General features: G+C 42.2%; 1 protein-coding gene across 2 annotated transcripts in view; it reads right to left on the bottom strand.

The window, feature by feature from the left end:
* Nucleotides 1-18,585, bottom strand: part of NUP214 (nucleoporin 214) — a 91,356-nt gene that overhangs the window by 42,769 nt on the left and 30,002 nt on the right. For both annotated transcript variants that reach the window (XM_027556594.1, XM_027556593.1), the window contains exons 18-24: nt 18,166-18,269; nt 15,764-15,946; nt 14,446-14,531; nt 14,269-14,352; nt 12,247-12,507; nt 11,054-11,215; nt 8,829-8,928 (exon numbers count right to left, since the gene is read on the bottom strand). In XM_027556594.1, the coding sequence (XP_027412395.1) occupies nt 8,829-8,928; nt 11,054-11,215; nt 12,247-12,507; nt 14,269-14,352; nt 14,446-14,531; nt 15,764-15,946; nt 18,166-18,269 (980 nt within the window). The remainder of the gene's footprint in view (nt 1-8,828; nt 8,929-11,053; nt 11,216-12,246; nt 12,508-14,268; nt 14,353-14,445; nt 14,532-15,763; nt 15,947-18,165; nt 18,270-18,585) is intronic.

Genomic DNA, 18,585 nt, shown 5'->3' with positions numbered 1-18,585 from the left:
CTCCGTCCAGAGCTCCTCTGACTGATAGGTATAGCAGTAACAACTGTAGCATCTGGTTTTATTTCTCAGAACTTTCGCTTAAGGAGGATTAACAATTTTCCATTAAAAAGTTAACTTGTGGGAGAAAAGACAAAAATAAACCCATGCCTTATGGGAAAAAATTATCAAACATCTTAATAATCTTACAGTTACCTCAGGATACTCTCTTGGAATAACACGAAAATCTTCCCAAACTTTATTAGATTCAGAGAGAAGGAAAAAAAATGCAGTTGTTTTCAATAAAACCCTCTTTATTTTCCTACTGAAGAGAGAAGCAACTACAAATGTGCGCCTCTCTGAAGAAATGCACACTGGTCCCCCGAGATACTCAACTGAGCAGGTACACAGGGACGCCCCCCCATCTACTTACACTCCAACAAGAAAAGGAATGTATGCATGAGAGGCTGGGACTGAGAAATCCCTGGGCAGACACAGCAACCTTAGGTGGGAAAATGACTGCAGCTCATGAGAGTCACAAGGGAGGTACAAATCTTTCATGCTTTCTCAAAGATGAGCTAAAAAAAACTACGAGTAAAAATAAAAGCAGCAATTTACCTGACTTTAGAACATTTATACCTCAAACTTAGTTATGATATGATGGTAGATTAAATCATGCATGAAGCAGACTAAGTGCAATTATTCTTCTGTTTATTTGTGATAAAGCCATAAATCTCTTGGGTGTCCTAAATCCCCAAACATGCAAAATTAGGATTCACAGTATTTACACACTGGGCCACATGACGACCCAGCAGAGAAATAAATGCTGTTCATGCACTCAGCTAGTAAACGAACTGATTAAATCAGATCCACCATGATCTAAAGGAGCAAGCAGAAAAGGACAGTATACTGCTAAATAAATGTGTTCAAAGACTTGTACATGATCATGAACCAAAACAATGGAAATCAACAGCTAGATATGTTCAGGAGGAGATGCAAACACCAAACTTGGAATTATCATATTCTGGATGACGGTATTCTACTAGCAGTATGCACCTGAGAAGAGATCATCAGAAATTCACCTGAAATGTTCTGTTCCACAACTGAAAACAGAAATCAAAGGACCACAGGCAGAAAATGGCACTGTAACATACATCTACCTCCATTTCATCAAAAGTATGTGACAATCCTAAACATTTATGCAACTAACAACAGAACTACAAATGAGGCAAAAAAAAAAGCTAGAACTGAAAGAAAAATAAGCAAATCCATAGCTACACTTGAAAATACCAACACTATTCTCATTAACTGATGGAATAATCAGACAGAAGATTATCATCATCTACTACAGATGGTGACTGCAGCCATGAAATTAAAAGACGCTTACTCCTTGGAAGGAAAGTTATGACCAATCTAGACAGCATATTAAAAAGCAGAGACATTACTTTGCCAACAAAGGTCCATCTAGTCAAGGTTATGGTTTTTCCAGTAGTCATGTGTGGATGTGAGAGTTGGACTATAAAGAAAGCTGAGCACCGAAGAATGGATGCTTCTAAACTATGGTGTTGGAGAAGACTCTTGAGAGTCCCTTGAACTGCAAGGAGATCTAACCAGTCCATCCTAAAGGAAATCAGTCCTAAGTGTTCATCGGCAGGACTGATGTTGAAGCTGAAACTTCAATACTTTGGTCACCTGATTTGAAGAGCTGACTCATTTGAAAAGCTTCTGATGCTGGGAAAGATTGAAGGCAGGAGGAGAAGGGGACAACAGAGGATGAGATGGTTGGATGGCATCACTGACTCAATGGATAAACTCCAGGAGTTGGTGATGAACAGGGAGGCCTGACATGCTGCAGTCCATGGGGTCGCAAAGAATCGGACAAGACTGAGTGACTGAACTGAACTGAACTACTTTAATTGACATTTATAGAACATGCCACCCAATAAGAGCAGTGGCACAGAACATTTACCAAGATGACTGACATTCTAGATCAAAGATTGGCAAACTAGAAACAATAGACCAGCTGCCTGCTTTTGTAAATAAAGTTGAACTGTAATAAAGCCATGCCCATTCATTTACATTTTGTTTATGGCTGCATTCAGGCTACAATGGCAGAGTTGAGTAGTTGAGGCAGAGACTGTATCTCCCAAAAGCTTAAATTATTTACTGTATGGCCTTTAAAAAAGAAAAACCTTGTTGACCCCAGTTCTGGGTCATAGAAGAAGTCTCCATAAAACCTAAAGAATTCAAGTCATACAAAACATGTCTAACCGTGATGAAATTAAATTAAAAATCAATAACAAAAAGATATCAAGAAAATGCCCAATTATTTAGAAACACACTTTTAAATATCCCATATGTATACAAAGAACCCAAAATGTTTTGAACTAAATGAAAATGAAAAAATAACATTCAAAATCTGTGGGAGGTAGCCAAAGCAGTTCTTAGACAGAACTTTATAGCACCAAATGCCTGTGTTGTAAGAGAGCAGCATCAGATTAATGACCTTAGCTTTCACCTTAAGAAACTAGAAGAGTAAATAAAATCCAAAGTAAGCAGGAAAATCAAATAAAGATCAAGAAGGGGAAAAAAAAAAATCAATGAAGCCAAAAGCTGGCTTCTTTGAGATCAATAAAATCGATAAAACTCTAGTTAGACTGATGAGGTTAAAAAAAAGACCCAAATTACTATTAAGAGGAAAATAAAATCTATATACATTTAAAGGATGATAATCAGTGACTATTAATGAAAAACATGCCAATAAATTCAACAAGTCAAGTGAAATGAATTTCTTGAAATATACAAACTACCAAAGAAGTAGATAAGCTTAACAGTCATATATGTACTAAAGAAACTGAAATTTCCAAGCCAAAATAACTTTACTGGTGAATTCTACAAAAATTTAAGGATGAAATAGTAACCAAGCTACAGAAACTCTTAGTGGAAATTGAAGAGGAAGGAACACTTTCTGACTCATTCTATAAGGGTAGTATTACTCTGAAGGTAAAATGGAAGAAAGACATAACCAGAAAAGAAAATCTACAGACCAATATCCCTCATTAAGACAGAGGCAAAACTATCAACAAAATTTTAGCAAATTGAGTCCAACCATATATTAAAAAGTTGAATACATTATTACTGACGATTGGTTTAACATTAGAAAACCAATCACTGTGGCGAGGGTACCAAGACAAGCCAAGGGGAAAAAAGGTTTTTTCCAAAAATGGTGCCGCACAACTGGGTGGTGGTGGTTGTTCAGTCACTAAGTCGTGTCTTTGCGACCCCATGGACTGTAGTTCCCCAGGCTCCTCTGTCCATGGGATTTCCCAGCAAGAACACTGGAGTGGGCTGCCATTTCCTTCTCCAGGGGATCTTCTCAACCCAGGGATGGCACCATGTCTCCTGCATTGGCAGGCAGATTCTTTACCACTGAGCCACCAGACAGGCCCTGGGACAACTGGGTATCCACATGCAAAAGAAAGATATTGGACCACAAATTACAGTATTTACAAAAATTAACTCAAAGCATATCAAAGACCTAAATGTAAGAGTTCAAACTACAAAACTTGGAAGAAAACACAGGAGTAAATCTTTATGATCCTGCATGAAGCAATAGTTTCTTAAACATATAACAGACACCAACAGTGCAAGCAATAAAAGAAAAAAATAAATTGAATTTCATCAAAATTAAAAACTGTTGTTTCAAAGGACACCATTAAGAAAGTGAAAACCACACAAAGAATGGGAGAACATATTTGCAAATCATATATCTGATAAGAGACTTGAATCTAGATTACATAAATAATATGACACCCTGGGACTTCCCTGGCGGCCCAGTGGCTGACTCCTTGCTCCCAACGCAGGGGTCCCAGGTTCAATCCCTGGTCAGAGAACTAGATCCCATATCCTGCAACTAAGAGTTTGCATGCTCCAACTAAAAAGAAATCTTCCTCAACGAAGATCAAAGATCCTATGTGCCTCAACTAAGACCTGGTGCAGCCAAATAAATAAAAATAAATATTAAAAAAAAAAAAAGAAAATGACACCTCAACAATTAAGATAAAGAACTCAATTTAAAAACAGGCAAAGGATTTAAAGAGATATTTCTCTAAAGAAGACACAATGGCTAATATGCACACAGACATCCAATATCATTAGTCACAGGGAACCATATCAAAACCACAAGGAGATACCATGTCCATCCATTAGGATAGCTATAATCAAAAAGATGGACAATAACACATATTAGTGAGGATGTGGAGAAACTGGAACTTCATACATTGCTATTGGGAATGTAAAATGGTGCAGCTACTTTGGAAAAGTTTGAACTACACTTAGCTCAGAAAGTAGACTGCCATATGCTCTAGCAATTCTACTCCTAAAACATTACCCAAAATAACTGAAAAGCAGGGACTCAGGGCTGTACAACAATGCTCACTGCAGCATTATTCACAGTAGTCAACTCAACCCAAGTGTCCACTTTCAGATGAATGGATAAGTAAAACAGGATATATATATACAGTGGAATGTTATTCAGTCATAAAAGGAATGAAATTCTGATATATGCTACAACATGGGCCTCCCTGGTGGTTTAGACACTAAAGAATCTGTTCCAATGCCTGAGACCTGGGTTCGATCTCTGGATTTGGAAGATCCTCTGGAGAAGGGAATGGCTCCCCACTCCAGTATTCTCGCCTGAAGAATTCCATGGACAGAGAAGCCTGGTGGATAACAAACAGTCCATGGGGTCACAAAGAATCAGACATGACTGAGCGACTAACACTTCACAACATGGATAAATCTTAAAAATGTGAGTGAAATAAGCCAGATATAAAAGGACAAATACTACATATAGGGCAAATTCTTAGCAACAGAAAGTAGATTAGAGGTTACCAGGGACTAGAAGTAAGGTGGAATAAAGAGTTAATATTTAATGGGTACAATTGCTGTATGAGATAATGAAAAAGTTCTGGAACAGATGGGGTGACAGTTATACAACACTGTAAACATACTTAATGTCTCTGAATTGTACACTTAAAAATGGTTAAAATAATAAATTTTGTTATACATATATTTACCCACAATAAAAAAAGAAAAAGCTTCTTAACTGTTCTCCCTTTTTTTATTCTTCTTCATTCCAGCCCTTCTCATCTATTCTAAATATAAGAACCGAAACTTCCTGCCAAACCCACAGGTCAACAAAATAATCTGCATTTATCATAGCTCGTGGAATTTTAGACTACAAAAAGGTAAATTTTACTGTGTGTTAATTATGGCCCAGTATTTTTAAAAATTGCTAAAATTGCTTTAAAAAAGCAAATGTAAATTAGATCAGGTTACTCGGCATCCAGCTGTCAGCTAGGTCCTCAAGCAGGCTTACCAGATGTTATTGGATTTGTACCCCGGCCCTACCCCACTCTCCTCCTCTTTCCCTCCAGCCACCAGGGGCTGCCTGGCTTCATCCTGAACCTGCCAGACAAGCTCTCACTACAGGCCTGGTGCTTGGGGCTTTCTTCCTTAGGATATTCATGAGCCTGCTCTCTGGTCTTTATTCAAATGTAAAATGTCAAAAGCCACTGCAAGGCAGAGTATTATCAACATATAAGACAGGAGAATCCCCAGTTTTGTGGTGAAAAAAATATGGTCTGGTATTTCTGAGACATGTTAGTCATTAGTCACGTAGGAGAAGCACCTTCTTTGCCTCTATTTAAAACTGCAACCATGTCTGGACAAAAGCCCCTAAACCCCTTTTCTGCTTTAATTTTCTCCGTCATACCTATCCCCTTCTAAAATACTGTATTTAGATGAATTTTACTTGTCATCTGTCTCTCTGTGACTAGGGCAAGGTTTGGGGATTTTGGGGGGCAGGGTCTGTTTGGTTAACTGTGTTATTCTCAGCACCTAGAACAGTGTGTGGCATATATAAAATGCTACTTAAGTATTTGTAGAAAGAACGAAGAACCGAATGCCAAAATTCTTGAAAGGAATGACGATCTGGGTGTGTTTTGGAAAACAACAAACCAATAAAAAATTCCACCATATTTCTCACCTCATTTGGCCCTGTTTCCTTCACCTTCCATTTCCTGCCAGAACTCTAGACAAACTGGCCTTTCACCTGCACTCAGACTTGCTCTGCCCTTTCCCAGGTCTGGGCTTTCACAGATCCTGCACCTCCTGTTTATAACACTCTTCTTCCACTTTGCCTGGCAACTTCTGGTCACCGCTCAACTTCCAGCTGAAACATCTTTCCTTCCCAACCTCGTCAGCCCCAGACTGCCTCACTGTGAGCCTTCTTAGCACCCTGTACCTCTCCTTCATCAAACTCATTATACTACAGTTAAATAACTGATGTGAAATGGGTAGCTTAGGGGCTGCCTTCTTGCTAACATCTAAGTGTCGTGAACGTGGGGACTTGGTATGTTTTACTGACTGCTGCTGCTGCTGCTGCTAAGTCGCTTCGGTCGTGTCCGACTCTGTGCGACCCCATAGACAGCAGCCCACCAGGCTCCCCTGTCCCTGGGATTCTCCAGGCAAGAATACTGGAGTGGGTTGCCATTTCCTTCTCCAATGCATGAAGGTGAAAAGTGAAAGTGAAGTAGCTCAGTCCTGTCCAACTCTGAGCGACCCCATGGACTGCAGCCTACTGGGCTCCTCCGTCCACGGGATTTTCCAGGCAAGAGTACTGGAGTGGGGTGCCATCGCCTTCTCTGGTCTTACTGACTACTGAACCCCAAATACCCAGGGCGTTATCATGTTCATGGCAGACACCCCTTGGGAATCTGCTGAATCAAGGGCCTGAGCGCTGGAGAGGAGTCTAACTAGCATGAGTGTGCCCCAGATAAGCCCTCTTTCTGCAAACAGGTTGGCTGGTCAGTGAATATAAGGGGTGAGTGGGGTGAGGCCAGTGAACATAAGCTATACCAATGGCAGAAACATATAACCGCATCTTATAATAAATCTCTTTAAGATGTTACTCAGGAGAAGTTAAATGCAAAATTAAATAGTTAAAATACACTTAGGAGGGACCTCCCTGGTAGTCCAGTGGTTAAGACTATGCTTCCACTGCAGGAAGCATGGGGTTCCACCCTGGTCAGGGAACTAAGATCCCACAAAGGCGTGAGGTGCCACCAAAAACAAAAACAAAACAAGCAAATACAAAAAACACTCAGGAAACTACTGCTTAACAGAATCTGAAAGTAAGTGATTTTATAATGAGTATAATTCCCTCTCAAGCTTTCTTATTAGGGAAGGTGGTAAATATCAGTTTCCACTTACCAACTGTGCTTAGTTCACCTATTATTCAACAAGAATTCAACAAGAATAATAAAAAGAAACAACATTCCAGGTGCCATGCTGGGCATACAAGTTAAATAATAACCAGAGTCCAATTCTGTGGAGAAAAGAAGAGTTTCTTCAACTCTTTTTAAACTTCTATGTCTATTTTTCTTAAGTCAGAAAAAAGGGCAAACCCAGAATTGCTCCTTTAACAAAGCTCATATCGATGATTAGCTCAGATGAATCACTGGAGGAAAACACAGCCTGAGATAAGATAAAGGAAATCATCAAGAGGTGCTTCTCACATATTGTGAGAACAGCTAAAATATTCCAGAAATACCAGACCATGTTTCTTTCACCATTAAGCTGGCTTTTCCTGTCTTATGTAAGATTCTGCCTTGCGGTGGCTTTTCCTTGCCTACCCTACACTAGGAATCTGGCTATAATTCCCAAACTCTAATGCATAGTTCTTTCCCTTGAGAAATTCACAACAACCACAAATGCCATCTTGGTCTAAACAGCATACCAAAGCTTCAAGGTCACTATAAGATAGGAAAGCTAGGCTTGTTTTTGGCTGTTAGCATGGCCCTGAGATAACTAAGAAATTCCTGGCAGTGTTGATAAATGGGCCAATGTGGAAAAAAGAGAAGGCCAGTGGACTAGTGAAGTAGGGCCACTTGATAAAGCCAAAACAGAACAGTGAGCAGACCTGGGGTGGGGGAGGAGAGGGCTAATGTGAACTGGAAAAAACACAGGGTTAGTGGCTGTTCTTCTTGCAGTTGGACTAGTCACAGGCACCAGACACTAACTCCCTGAATGACCCTGGTCCTCACGATCTCTACATTCAAACTGAGGATACAGCCCTCAACTCTTCCCTGAGCCACACTGCACAGCTCCTGGCTACAAAATACTTGGGAGCAACAGGACACGGGCATGTTCTATGAACCGTGCTGCCCACACCAGTGGGAGGGAGTCAATGCCTTGAATTCTAAACACACATTCACACTTAAAAGTCAGTTCTGGCAGCAATGATCCAGCTCTTAGATGTGGCATGGGGAGAAACTGGAAGTCTCCAAACAGAGCTTCTGCCTTTTAAACCACTGCTTTTTCATACAAACAATATGAGAAACTTGAAAAAACACAAATGCCTGGAGAGGGGAAGGAAGGGAGGAGAGACCATCATTGGGTTTTTAGAATCAATAGTCTGCATTAGAGTTGAAGTGTCAACTCAGGAGCCCCAAGAGTATTTAAAAAAATAAATCAAACCGTCCACCTTACCTGACTTAATAACTGTAGCGTGTACCACATGCAGACTTACATACGGCAAACGGCACACTGAGTACGTAACACCAAGACTTTGAAAGTTTATGAGGCAACTGTTACTGCCAGTTGGAGAGGACAATTCCTGAAACCCAATTGTGTGCCTGAGATTAGCTGTCCATTCCGCTCCTCTTGTGACCTCAAGTTCTGCAGGAAGAAGTCACACTGGGACAACAGCACTGCTGCTCCCTGCAGGCAGCCCTACGCTATGCAGAATGATTCACTGGCTTAAACACGCTAATGAGGCAGTAACATACCCCACTGCTGCAGAGGGGGCTGTAGCATTATTCTTCAATTCCTGCACATTTACCACTTGAGGGACATTCTTCAAAGTTGATTCAGTCAACGTACTGACGGCTATTTAAATAAAGAAGAGAAAGGCACGTTAATTGCAATACAGGATCAAAATTCTAGCCAGGTCTAATGAATAACTAGGACACAAGCAGAACACAAACTTATTATATAAAGGAAATTTAGGTAGTTCTGCGGCACTGTGCTCAATAGAACACCTGGCCTACGCCCTTCATAAAGATCATTCAATGAAGCTTGTGCAATTTAATCAAATGTACTAGTTCAGAAAAAAGGAATTCACCAGCCAGCTTTTATAGAGCAGAGCTGAGATGCTTGCCATATTGTTGGCTTGTCCTAGAAAAGGGCAGAAAAAGCTAGAGGATTACCAGTGTTTCTGCCTCCACCATGCATTCATTCATTCAACCACTCTTTCACATGAGCTTATTACTGTCAGACTCTGTTAGGTGCTGGGAATACAAAAAATGTCTAAAATATAGTTTCTTCTTTAAAGAAGTTCATGCTTTAGTGAGACAGACACAGTGAATAAAATACAAAAAATGGAGATTGAACCAGAATGGAGAAGGAGGCCAAGAAGGCCTGAATTAAGGAATGGTAACAGGGACTGATTTGACACCTACTTACCTTAGGCTTATCAGCTTTCATACCTTTTTTGTATGTGTCTTATAATTTAAAACTGTAGCCCAGGACTTTATGACATGTTATAAATAACTATTAAGAAGGCCTAAGCAAAGCTTTTGGATCTTCTCCAACTACTGTGGGGCACAGGTGAACTTGTAGCCCAGGTGGGATGGTGGCTCTATGGCAGCTCACTTCACCCCCTCCTTCAGGAGTCACCAGGGATGCCCTGCTTATGACTGCACATACTTCATCCTTAACACTCACAGGTGCCCACACCTTCGAAACCTGTTTTTGAATAATGTCTTCTGAAATGATAATAGAGATCACACCACCTCCTGCTGAGAATGGACTAATCCTAAATCCTGATAGACTAGAAGTTGATAAATAATCAATCAGCTTGATTTAGGATCTGTTCAGTACAATGCTAAGATCCTGCTTGGTCCAACTAATATTTACAACATCAAGGGTTTCTTATATTTTTCAGAATGCTCAAAAGTACCTTAAAAAGTTCTCTTGTTTTTGCTCTTTCATATCTATTTGAGATGTCTTAGTAAGGGTTTTAATCTGAACTTTCCCTAGAGATCTATTATCATCTAATGGCAACTATTTTTGGCTAAATCAAACCACCATGTCTTTTCCATCTTTTAAAATTTTAGTGTAAATTGGCATATGTTATAAAACTAAAAAACTTCATTCAGCTAAAACAAAAATATGATTTATAGCCAAGTTTCTCACTCTTGGCACTACTGACGTTTGGGGATGGATAATCCTTTGTTGTAGGGTTCTCTTGTGCTTTTGGCAGTTTCTTTGCAGCATTACTGGCCTCTACCCACTACAGGGCAGCAACACTGCCAACTGTTGGAGGGGAAGCAGGCAGAGTAAAAAAGCCTCTGGTTGAGAAGCACTGGCTTGTAAAAACTGATTAACTGAAGTTCCAAGGCAAATTACCTAGAAATCTTAATGTAGAAGATTATGGAGAGCCACAAACCACTGACAAAATGCAAGAGCTGATTAGTTCCTTAGAGCTTCACGTTTCCAGGTTAAAACTGCAATCTTAAGAAAAAGCTGTACTTGAGTACAAAGAACACAGGGTTGGAGTCTGGGCTTTGTTACATATTGGTTGGTGACCTTCGCCTCTCCAAACCGAGCATTACTCAAAAGCAAAATGGGCACACGTACACTCATTGCAAAGGGTGGCTCGGAGCCTTAAAATACTACGAGACAACTCTAACATTATTAGGTGATCTAACAGCAAAGATTAATTCTGGGGCTTAAAGCAGACATTATTCAAAAATAGGGATGAATCCTTGTGTTGAATCTAAAAAGAAATGATGCAAATGAACTTAACTGAACACGGTAGATCTTATACAGCCCTTTAAGGGCAAGTTTCCAACTGAGTTGCTGCCCTCTCAGAACTCTCCCCGCGAAGGCGAGAGCTGTCACATCAGTTCTCTTTTCTGAAAGGCAGCGAAGGGCCCGCCGTTTCTTGGCCCCCATGTCCTGGCCTGTGGCTCAGACAGCTCAGCATCAGCCCCTGCACCGGTGCTCTTACCTGGCGCCTGACTGGCCATCTGCCGTCTCAGTGCTGCTGCGGCGGCCGCCTGCGGGGCAGAGATGGGGTGCGAAGGGCCAGGTGCGCCATGCTTCACTGTTTTTGTTGCAAGCATGGTGCTATCAGCTCCTTGGGGAATAATTTTGCTAGCAGGTGTAGACACTGAGGGAAAAAGTAAAGTTAAGTGATACAGTGGGTCAGAACAGAAGCACACACAAAAATTAAAATGGTAAATTCTCCATGTTAGGTTGCAGGGAAAATGCGAAGATTTAATATCCTTAAGCATTAACAGAAAATACTGGCAAACTGACAGGTTGGCACTTTTATCTTTCAAGGATGCTGGATGCTGTCTGCCCACTTCTACTGGAGAAAATATGTTATATGATCATTTCCTCTGACACTGAGTGAGATATAACTTCTATGCCCATACAGAGCAATGAATGGTTAGCTCTTCTCTCTCAAATCTCTCCATTCTAGTACCTCATGCCTAGGTTGGTCTACTTAGGAGTCACTTCAGTACAAAGTCCTGACACTCTGAGCTGAAGATCTAACAGCCTAACATAGGTCCCGTCAACAAGCCACCAGAGATAATGAGCACCATGGCTGGTAAGCCCTGAGACAGAACATGGCTTCAAGCTGAAATGAGCCGAGGTCAGAAAGGCACACACTGTCTTCCACGTAAAGGGGCAACAGCGTGAGCCTTGAAGCGCCTCCTCTTCCTCACAGTGTCCCACCAACCACTTTCAAGGGGAACACATCTCTTGACTCTGTCCGTAATTTCTAAAGGATTAGCAGAAATGGCGGAGAAGGCAATGGCAACCCACTCCAGTACTCTTGCCTGGAAAATCCCATGGACGGAAGAGCCTGGTAGGCTGCAGTCCATGGGGTTGCTAGGAGTCGGACATGACTGAGGGACTTCACTTTCACTTTTCACTTTCATGCCTTGGAGAAGGAAATGGCAACCCACTCCAGTGTTCTTGCCTGGAGAATCCCAGTGATGGGGGAGCCTGGCGGGCTGCTGTCTATGGGGTCACAGAGAGTCGGACACGACTGAAGCGACTTAGCAGCAGCAGCAGAAATGGGCTAGAACCCACCACTTCTGCATGTGCTAGTAATAAAACCCAGCCACAGTTCCTTCATGAGTTAGGAACCTCTTAGGGAAAAGATTGTTTCTGGTCCCACTGTTTACTTACTTGAAGTTCCCATCATACCCTGCGAACCATGAATCAGGTGAGATTTAGCAAAAGGAGTTGCCTGGGGCAAGAGACTGGGCTGGATGGAAGGTGTTCGAACCACGGGAGCGTGCCGGGGGACCTGGACCACTGCGTCGTCATCCTTACAGGATGTCCGTGTGTCTTCACTCTCCAGAGACTGGGAAATGGATGACGTTGAGCTGGCTTCATCCAAGTCTTCATAATACCTCTGAGACAGGAAGGCTGACCGAGACAGGCTGGCTACAGAGCCCAAAACAAAAGATAACTGAGACAATTCGAGTCCAAAAGCTATGTAATTTTCACTGTCGCTAGAGAAATATCCAATTTGTAAAGCGACTTAATTATTACTTATTTTAAGTGGAAGCAGCTGCAGTTGAACATGAACAAAGATAGTCTTTGCTCAAATGGGTTTTGCAAAACTGAGCTGTATAGGACAAGAACATTTTGACTGTTAGGCAAAAAAAATGTGAGGTGGGAGACAGGATGCACACTGGTGTAAAAGCAGGAAGTTCACGGGCAACAACGCCACCTCAGAAAAGCAACCAACTCCCACAGCAGAGTGAACAGGCAGTCACAATGGTGTCCCTGCCTTCCAACAACAAACTTCTAAGAACAGGCCTAATACAAACCGGAGAAGACATCACATCCTCAGTTCCGAGGGTCTCAAACAATGCCAGGTAAATCCAACGCTTCTTTTGAATGAGACAATTAGTTAAAAAAAAAAAAAATCACTAAAATCGATTCTCACTTTCCCTGTTTTGCTCCTTCCATAAACTACGGGGCAAGGCTTTATGCCATGTTACTTTCTACCATGAATTCCAGAAGTCATGTAACTGTCTGTGTACTGGAAACACCAAAATCAAGCAAAAAACAGCCCTCTCTCCTCCTCAAGTTATTTAAAAAGTATTGCTAATACTTACTGACTTATTTGCCCTACGGACACATCACTCTACAAGATTTTACGTGTCATAATGTGAGTGTAACATGGGCTTCCCTGGTGACTCACAGTAAAGAATCTGCCTGCAATGCAGGAGACCCAGGTTCGATCCCTGGGTCGGGAAGATGCCCTAGAGAAGGAAATGGCTACCCACTCCAGTATTCTTGCCTGGAGAATCCCATGGTCAAGAGGAGCCTGGTCGGCTATATAGTTCATGGGGGCGCAAAGAGTCAAACACAACTGAGCAACTAACGGGTTCACTTTTTTCAAACGTAATATAAACAATTGCAAGTGAAAACCACGCATGTGGTCTTGCCTGGCAGCCATAGCCAAAAGAATTTTTTTAATTAAAAAACGTACTAGGGCTACTGCTAGGCTGCAATGTCAATTTGGTAGCCACCAGCCATGTGTGGTTATTTAGATGAAAAACAAATGAAAAATCTGAACTCTAAGTTGTACCATCCCCCTTAAAGTACCCGGTGGCCACGGTTAACTGCTGTATTGGGCAGCACAGATCCAACACCACAAGCACTGCAGGAAGCTCCACTGGACAGCACCACCCGAGGTGTTCTGAGGCAAGTCAGCGTGCAGCACGGTCCCTCAGCAAGTCCACTCATACCCACCAGCACCTGCATGTCCTATGTCTGCATTTCTCGTTAGACTGCCACTAGTCACGCGTGTCTACTGAGCATGTCTTTTTTCAAATGCAGCCTTACTCAAAATCCGACACGAATCAGAAAAGTAAAGCTTTTCTAGCTAAAGTGAAGGCTAGGACCCATGGAACCAGTTCAGCTTCCCCCCAGATCCTTGGCAATCACTGCCACAGAACCTGAGGACTATGGAAAACACAGTGTAAAAGCCAAAACAACCACCCCGAGTTGACTATGTATAAGCTTCTTCTTAATCCCATATGCAGATGGATGACAGATTCTGGAGACACTTCCTCTATCTCCCATTAAGAACCAAAGAAAAACATGCACAGACACACACACACAAACCCCATCCTACTCCCACACAATGTACTATACAGTTTATCCTAAAAATTCAGGACCGGGTTCCTCTACCTGGAGCAGTGGATCTCACTGGTGGGGTCTTCCTCTTGGCCAAGAAATTTCTCAGTTGTGCCTGTTTCACGGGGGACAGTTTAGCTGCAAGAAATTCGTGAACCCGTAAATGCTTAAAACTTGGTTTTTAAGGTCAGAAAGAGAACAGAGTTTAAAGACTGGGGAGAATGCACTTACCTGGTACTTTAGGCAATGGTTTGGGGTGAGCCTCTAGAGTCGTTTTCAACAAAGCATTGCGCAGGCTTTCGAGGTCGCTGTCAAAACTGAAAGAGGACAATGTTACGTATGAACCACCTATGATCTGAGAAATTGGGACTCATGGTAATGGTGATGGCACATTATCCTCCTAAACACAAAGGCAAGAGATGAGAGCATCCTGAAAGGGAAATGGAAAATCTGACCAAACAACGAATTAACCCAAAGGGAAAATGATCACAGTCTCACTATCACATCCCACCCCAGAGCAAACACAACCCCAACAGGGCTCTAGAAGGAAGGGCAATTAAAATCTATACATTTAGACTAAAGGCAGTTACCACTTTGGTAACTTCAGGGGTAAACTGTCTAAGCAGGGTCTGAAATCTCCACACTTGCAAAATGACAAATCTGAGTTTCCAGACAAGTTGATCAACCTAATCCCAACAGCTAATTTTCAATTAAACAACAATGCTATGACTACAGTACCAGCTATTATCTATCAAGGGCCTGTTCCATCAGGCACACTACTACTGCTGCTGCTGCTGCATCGCTTCAGTCGTGTCCGACTCTGTGCGACCCCATAGACGGCAGCCCACCAGGCTCCCCCGTCCCTGGGATTCTCCAGGCAAGAACACTGGAGTGGGTTGCCATTTCCTTCTCCAAGGCATGAAAGTGAAAAGTGAAAGGGAAGTCGCTCAGTCATGTCCGACTCCTAGCAAGCCCATGGACTGCAGCCTACCAGGCTCTTCCGTCCATGGGATTTTCCAGGCAAGAGTACTGGAGTGGGGTGCCATTGCCTTCTCCGAGGCATACTACTAGGTGCTTTAAAGACTTAAACCCTCCGGTAACCCCATGAGGTGCACATTGTTAGTTCCCTGAGTGCACGCGTGCTCAGTCGTGCCCAGCTCTTTTGCGACCCCACAGACTGTAGCCTGCCAGGCTCCTCTGCCCATGGGACTGTCCAGGCAAGAATACTGGAGTGGGGTGCCATTTCCTTTTTCAGGGGCTCTTCCTGACTCAGGGATTGAACCTGCGTCTCCTGCATTGGCAGGGGTATTCTTTACCATTGAGCTACTTGAGAAGGCTATTGTTAGCCCCACTTTTTGGCAGAGGGAAAAAGGATCAGAGAGGGTAAGGAATCTGACCACAATTACACAGATGAAAGACAGCAGAGTCACTTTCAAACGCACATCTAAACTACTCGACAACTAGTTCACTTTGCTCTGTGTATTTATTCACTCATCCCACCTCATTTACTGAGTGCACGCGGCATTAACAGACGTGTTCTCCTGCACACCTGTGTGTGGTGCTCTGGGAGGGAACATCCAAGGGAAGGCTCCACTGGGAGGTCTGATTGTAAAGTCGGAGCTGCTGGAGACTATCCACCAGGTGATTCAGCCTCTTCCTCTGTTGGTTGATGATTTCCCGGTTGTTGGCAAGAGTATTAAACAGTGTCTCTCGTTCTGGCACAAGCAGGCGCCTGTTTAGAGCAAGGAGGAAAGAACGTATGAGAATGGTTCAAATAAAAGAAATTTCCACTGGAAAGAAAAGAAAAGACTGTAACAGTGAAAATAATAAAATGAAGAACCACTAGTGGGAAAGAAACATCAAGAAGTTACTAAGAGGGACTTTTTTGGTGGTCCAGTCGTTTAGAATCCACCGGCCAGTGCAGGAGACAAGGGTTCGATCCCTGGTCCGGGAAGATTCCACATGCCATGGAGCAACGAAACGTGTGCTGCGTAAGAAGAGGCGCCACCTCAGTAAGAAGCCCAGCACAACTGGAAAGTCGCTCCCACTGTCCACAACTAGAGACAGCCTGCATGCAGCAGTGAAGACCCAGCACGGCCAAAAACAGACTCGTTAATTAAAAAAAAAGCTGATCTTCAGAGTGCCGTCAAGAGACAGAGGACAGCACGCGACTTGGCAGCAGGGGGTCCCCCACCCAAAAGAATTAAAAGGAGAAAAGGACAATGGTCCCTTTCTTTCTGGTGACAAGGTCATTAGCTCAACATACATTTTTAAAAGGCATTTCAGTGGGGTTCCAGATAATATTTAGAGAAGGGTCTAAAAGAGAGACGTTCCAGCAAACCGTATAGATTTAAGAATCAGAACTCTGCAGAAAGGAAACTTAAAAAAGGCACATTAAGTATTAATAGAAAATCCATGGGGTTGTTTAAAGGAGAAGAAAGCCTGGCTTTTCTTGTTAGCCTCATGCACTTTTTAAAAAGTCAACGTATTAATTAGACAACAGTATTCCAACCGTCAAGCCGAGCAGAACGTTCACGAAGTCAGGTCAAGCCATTCTCTCACTTGGGGAGGAACATGAATTTGGCAACAGGGGAGTGCACTCTGAAACCTCTTCTAAAGGGGGCCAGCTGCCCCCAGGGACAAGGGCTCCAGGCCACAGAATCTGCCCCTGCCAGTGTCGGGAAGATCAATTTTCACCTCTGTCTTACCACACCTAGGCTCTGAGGTTCCTCAGGTTAGGCACAAAACCTTTCTCCACGCTGTACAATATCATCTATTAAATTCTGTTTACTGGATTTTAAACACATTCTACCCCTGCCCCTGACACAACACTCGGGCTGCCTACTTAAGTCTGTGACCTCACAGTTTTGTAAACAAATAAACAGATCATTTCCTGTTTATTTCCTTACAAGGCTAATCACACTGATCAAGTGTAGGTATTTCAGAAATCTAGCATTTGGAGGGCTGACCTGTTTTTCACATCACCTTATTGCTTTCACAATGTATTGCATTCTATTCCTTCTGGAAAACACAAGGCATCAAACCAAACATCCATGGACAGAAGATTACAAGAGAAGGGTTTCCTCTATCTGTTGTCATTCCTCTCATCCTTTTAGTTATCCAAACTAATTAGCAATGTTTCCTGCAAAAGAAAATCTGGAATATACAGGAAAGTGTAAAAGAAAAACCCCTCGGAATCCCATCTTGCAGCTCTAAATGAGTATTCTGATAGATTTATTACCAGCCTTTTTTTACATTAGACTTCCACACTGAGGTCATCTAGTATGACTTCATGTCTTAACTTTTTCATTTTTTATATGCTGTACCTAATAATTACAGTTACACAATTATATATTTTGTATGCTGCTAAGTCACTTCAGTCGTGTCCGACTCTGTGAGACCCCATAGACGGCAGCCCACCAGGCTCCCCCATCCCTGGGATTCTCCAGGCAAGAACACTGGAATGGGTTGCCATTTCCTTCTCCAATGCATGAAAGTGAAAAGTGAAAGTGAAGTCACTCAGTCATGTCCGACTCTTCAAGACCTCATGGACGGCAGCCTACCAGGCTCCTCCGCCCATGGGATTTTCCAGGCAAGAGTACTGGAGTGGGGTGCCATTGGCTTCTCAGAAAAGATATTTAACATGTTTTTTTTTGAGAATATGAGATTCAGCGGTTACACAGTATTTTGTTTAAGAGAAAAATGTGGTCAGATTTAGCTACTCTTAACTTTTGCATAACTAGGCTGAATCCAATTTTTCACTCTCATTAACCGTGCTGTAAATTCTTTTATGTATTATTGTGAACAATGTTATTATTCCATAGAATTTCTTGATGTATAATGACTGTGTCAAAGAGAAAGAACCTGTGTAGGGTTTTCAGAAACCCTCTTAGATGATCTTTTTAAAAGGCCACAGCACTATCAAGATGGTGGGTGAGAGATCTCGCTCACTTTTGTTTTTTCTTTTGTTCCAGATGCCGATCCCACTCCAAGTCTAGAACATCATTCACATCTTGGACAGCAAATTTCACATACTGATGAAGGCGCCGAATTTCCTGCAAGAAAAAAATGAAATGGCAAAATGACTCGGTTTTCTAGTAGTTTGCAGGATTGTGTCTCAAAACAGTTAAAATGACTTTGAAGTCTTTTTACACTGAGAACCACAAGGAATAAGGAAAACATAACACGTTTTAATATAATCATTAGATGGAGAAGGAAATGGCAATCCACTCTATCATTCTTGCCTGGAAAATCCCATGGACAGATGAGTCTGGTGGGCTATAGTCCATGGGGTCACAAAAGAGTCAGACACAACTTAGTGACTAAATAACAACAAATAATCATTAGAATGTTAGAGAAACCCAACTTTTA

This window comes from Bos indicus x Bos taurus, chromosome 11 (genome assembly GCF_003369695.1).
Source record: "Bos indicus x Bos taurus breed Angus x Brahman F1 hybrid chromosome 11, Bos_hybrid_MaternalHap_v2.0, whole genome shotgun sequence".
In the NCBI taxonomy this organism is placed as follows: Eukaryota; Metazoa; Chordata; class Mammalia; order Artiodactyla; family Bovidae; genus Bos; species Bos indicus x Bos taurus.
Note: the sequence above shows the minus strand (reverse complement) of the source record. Positions and strands in the feature narration are given on the sequence as shown.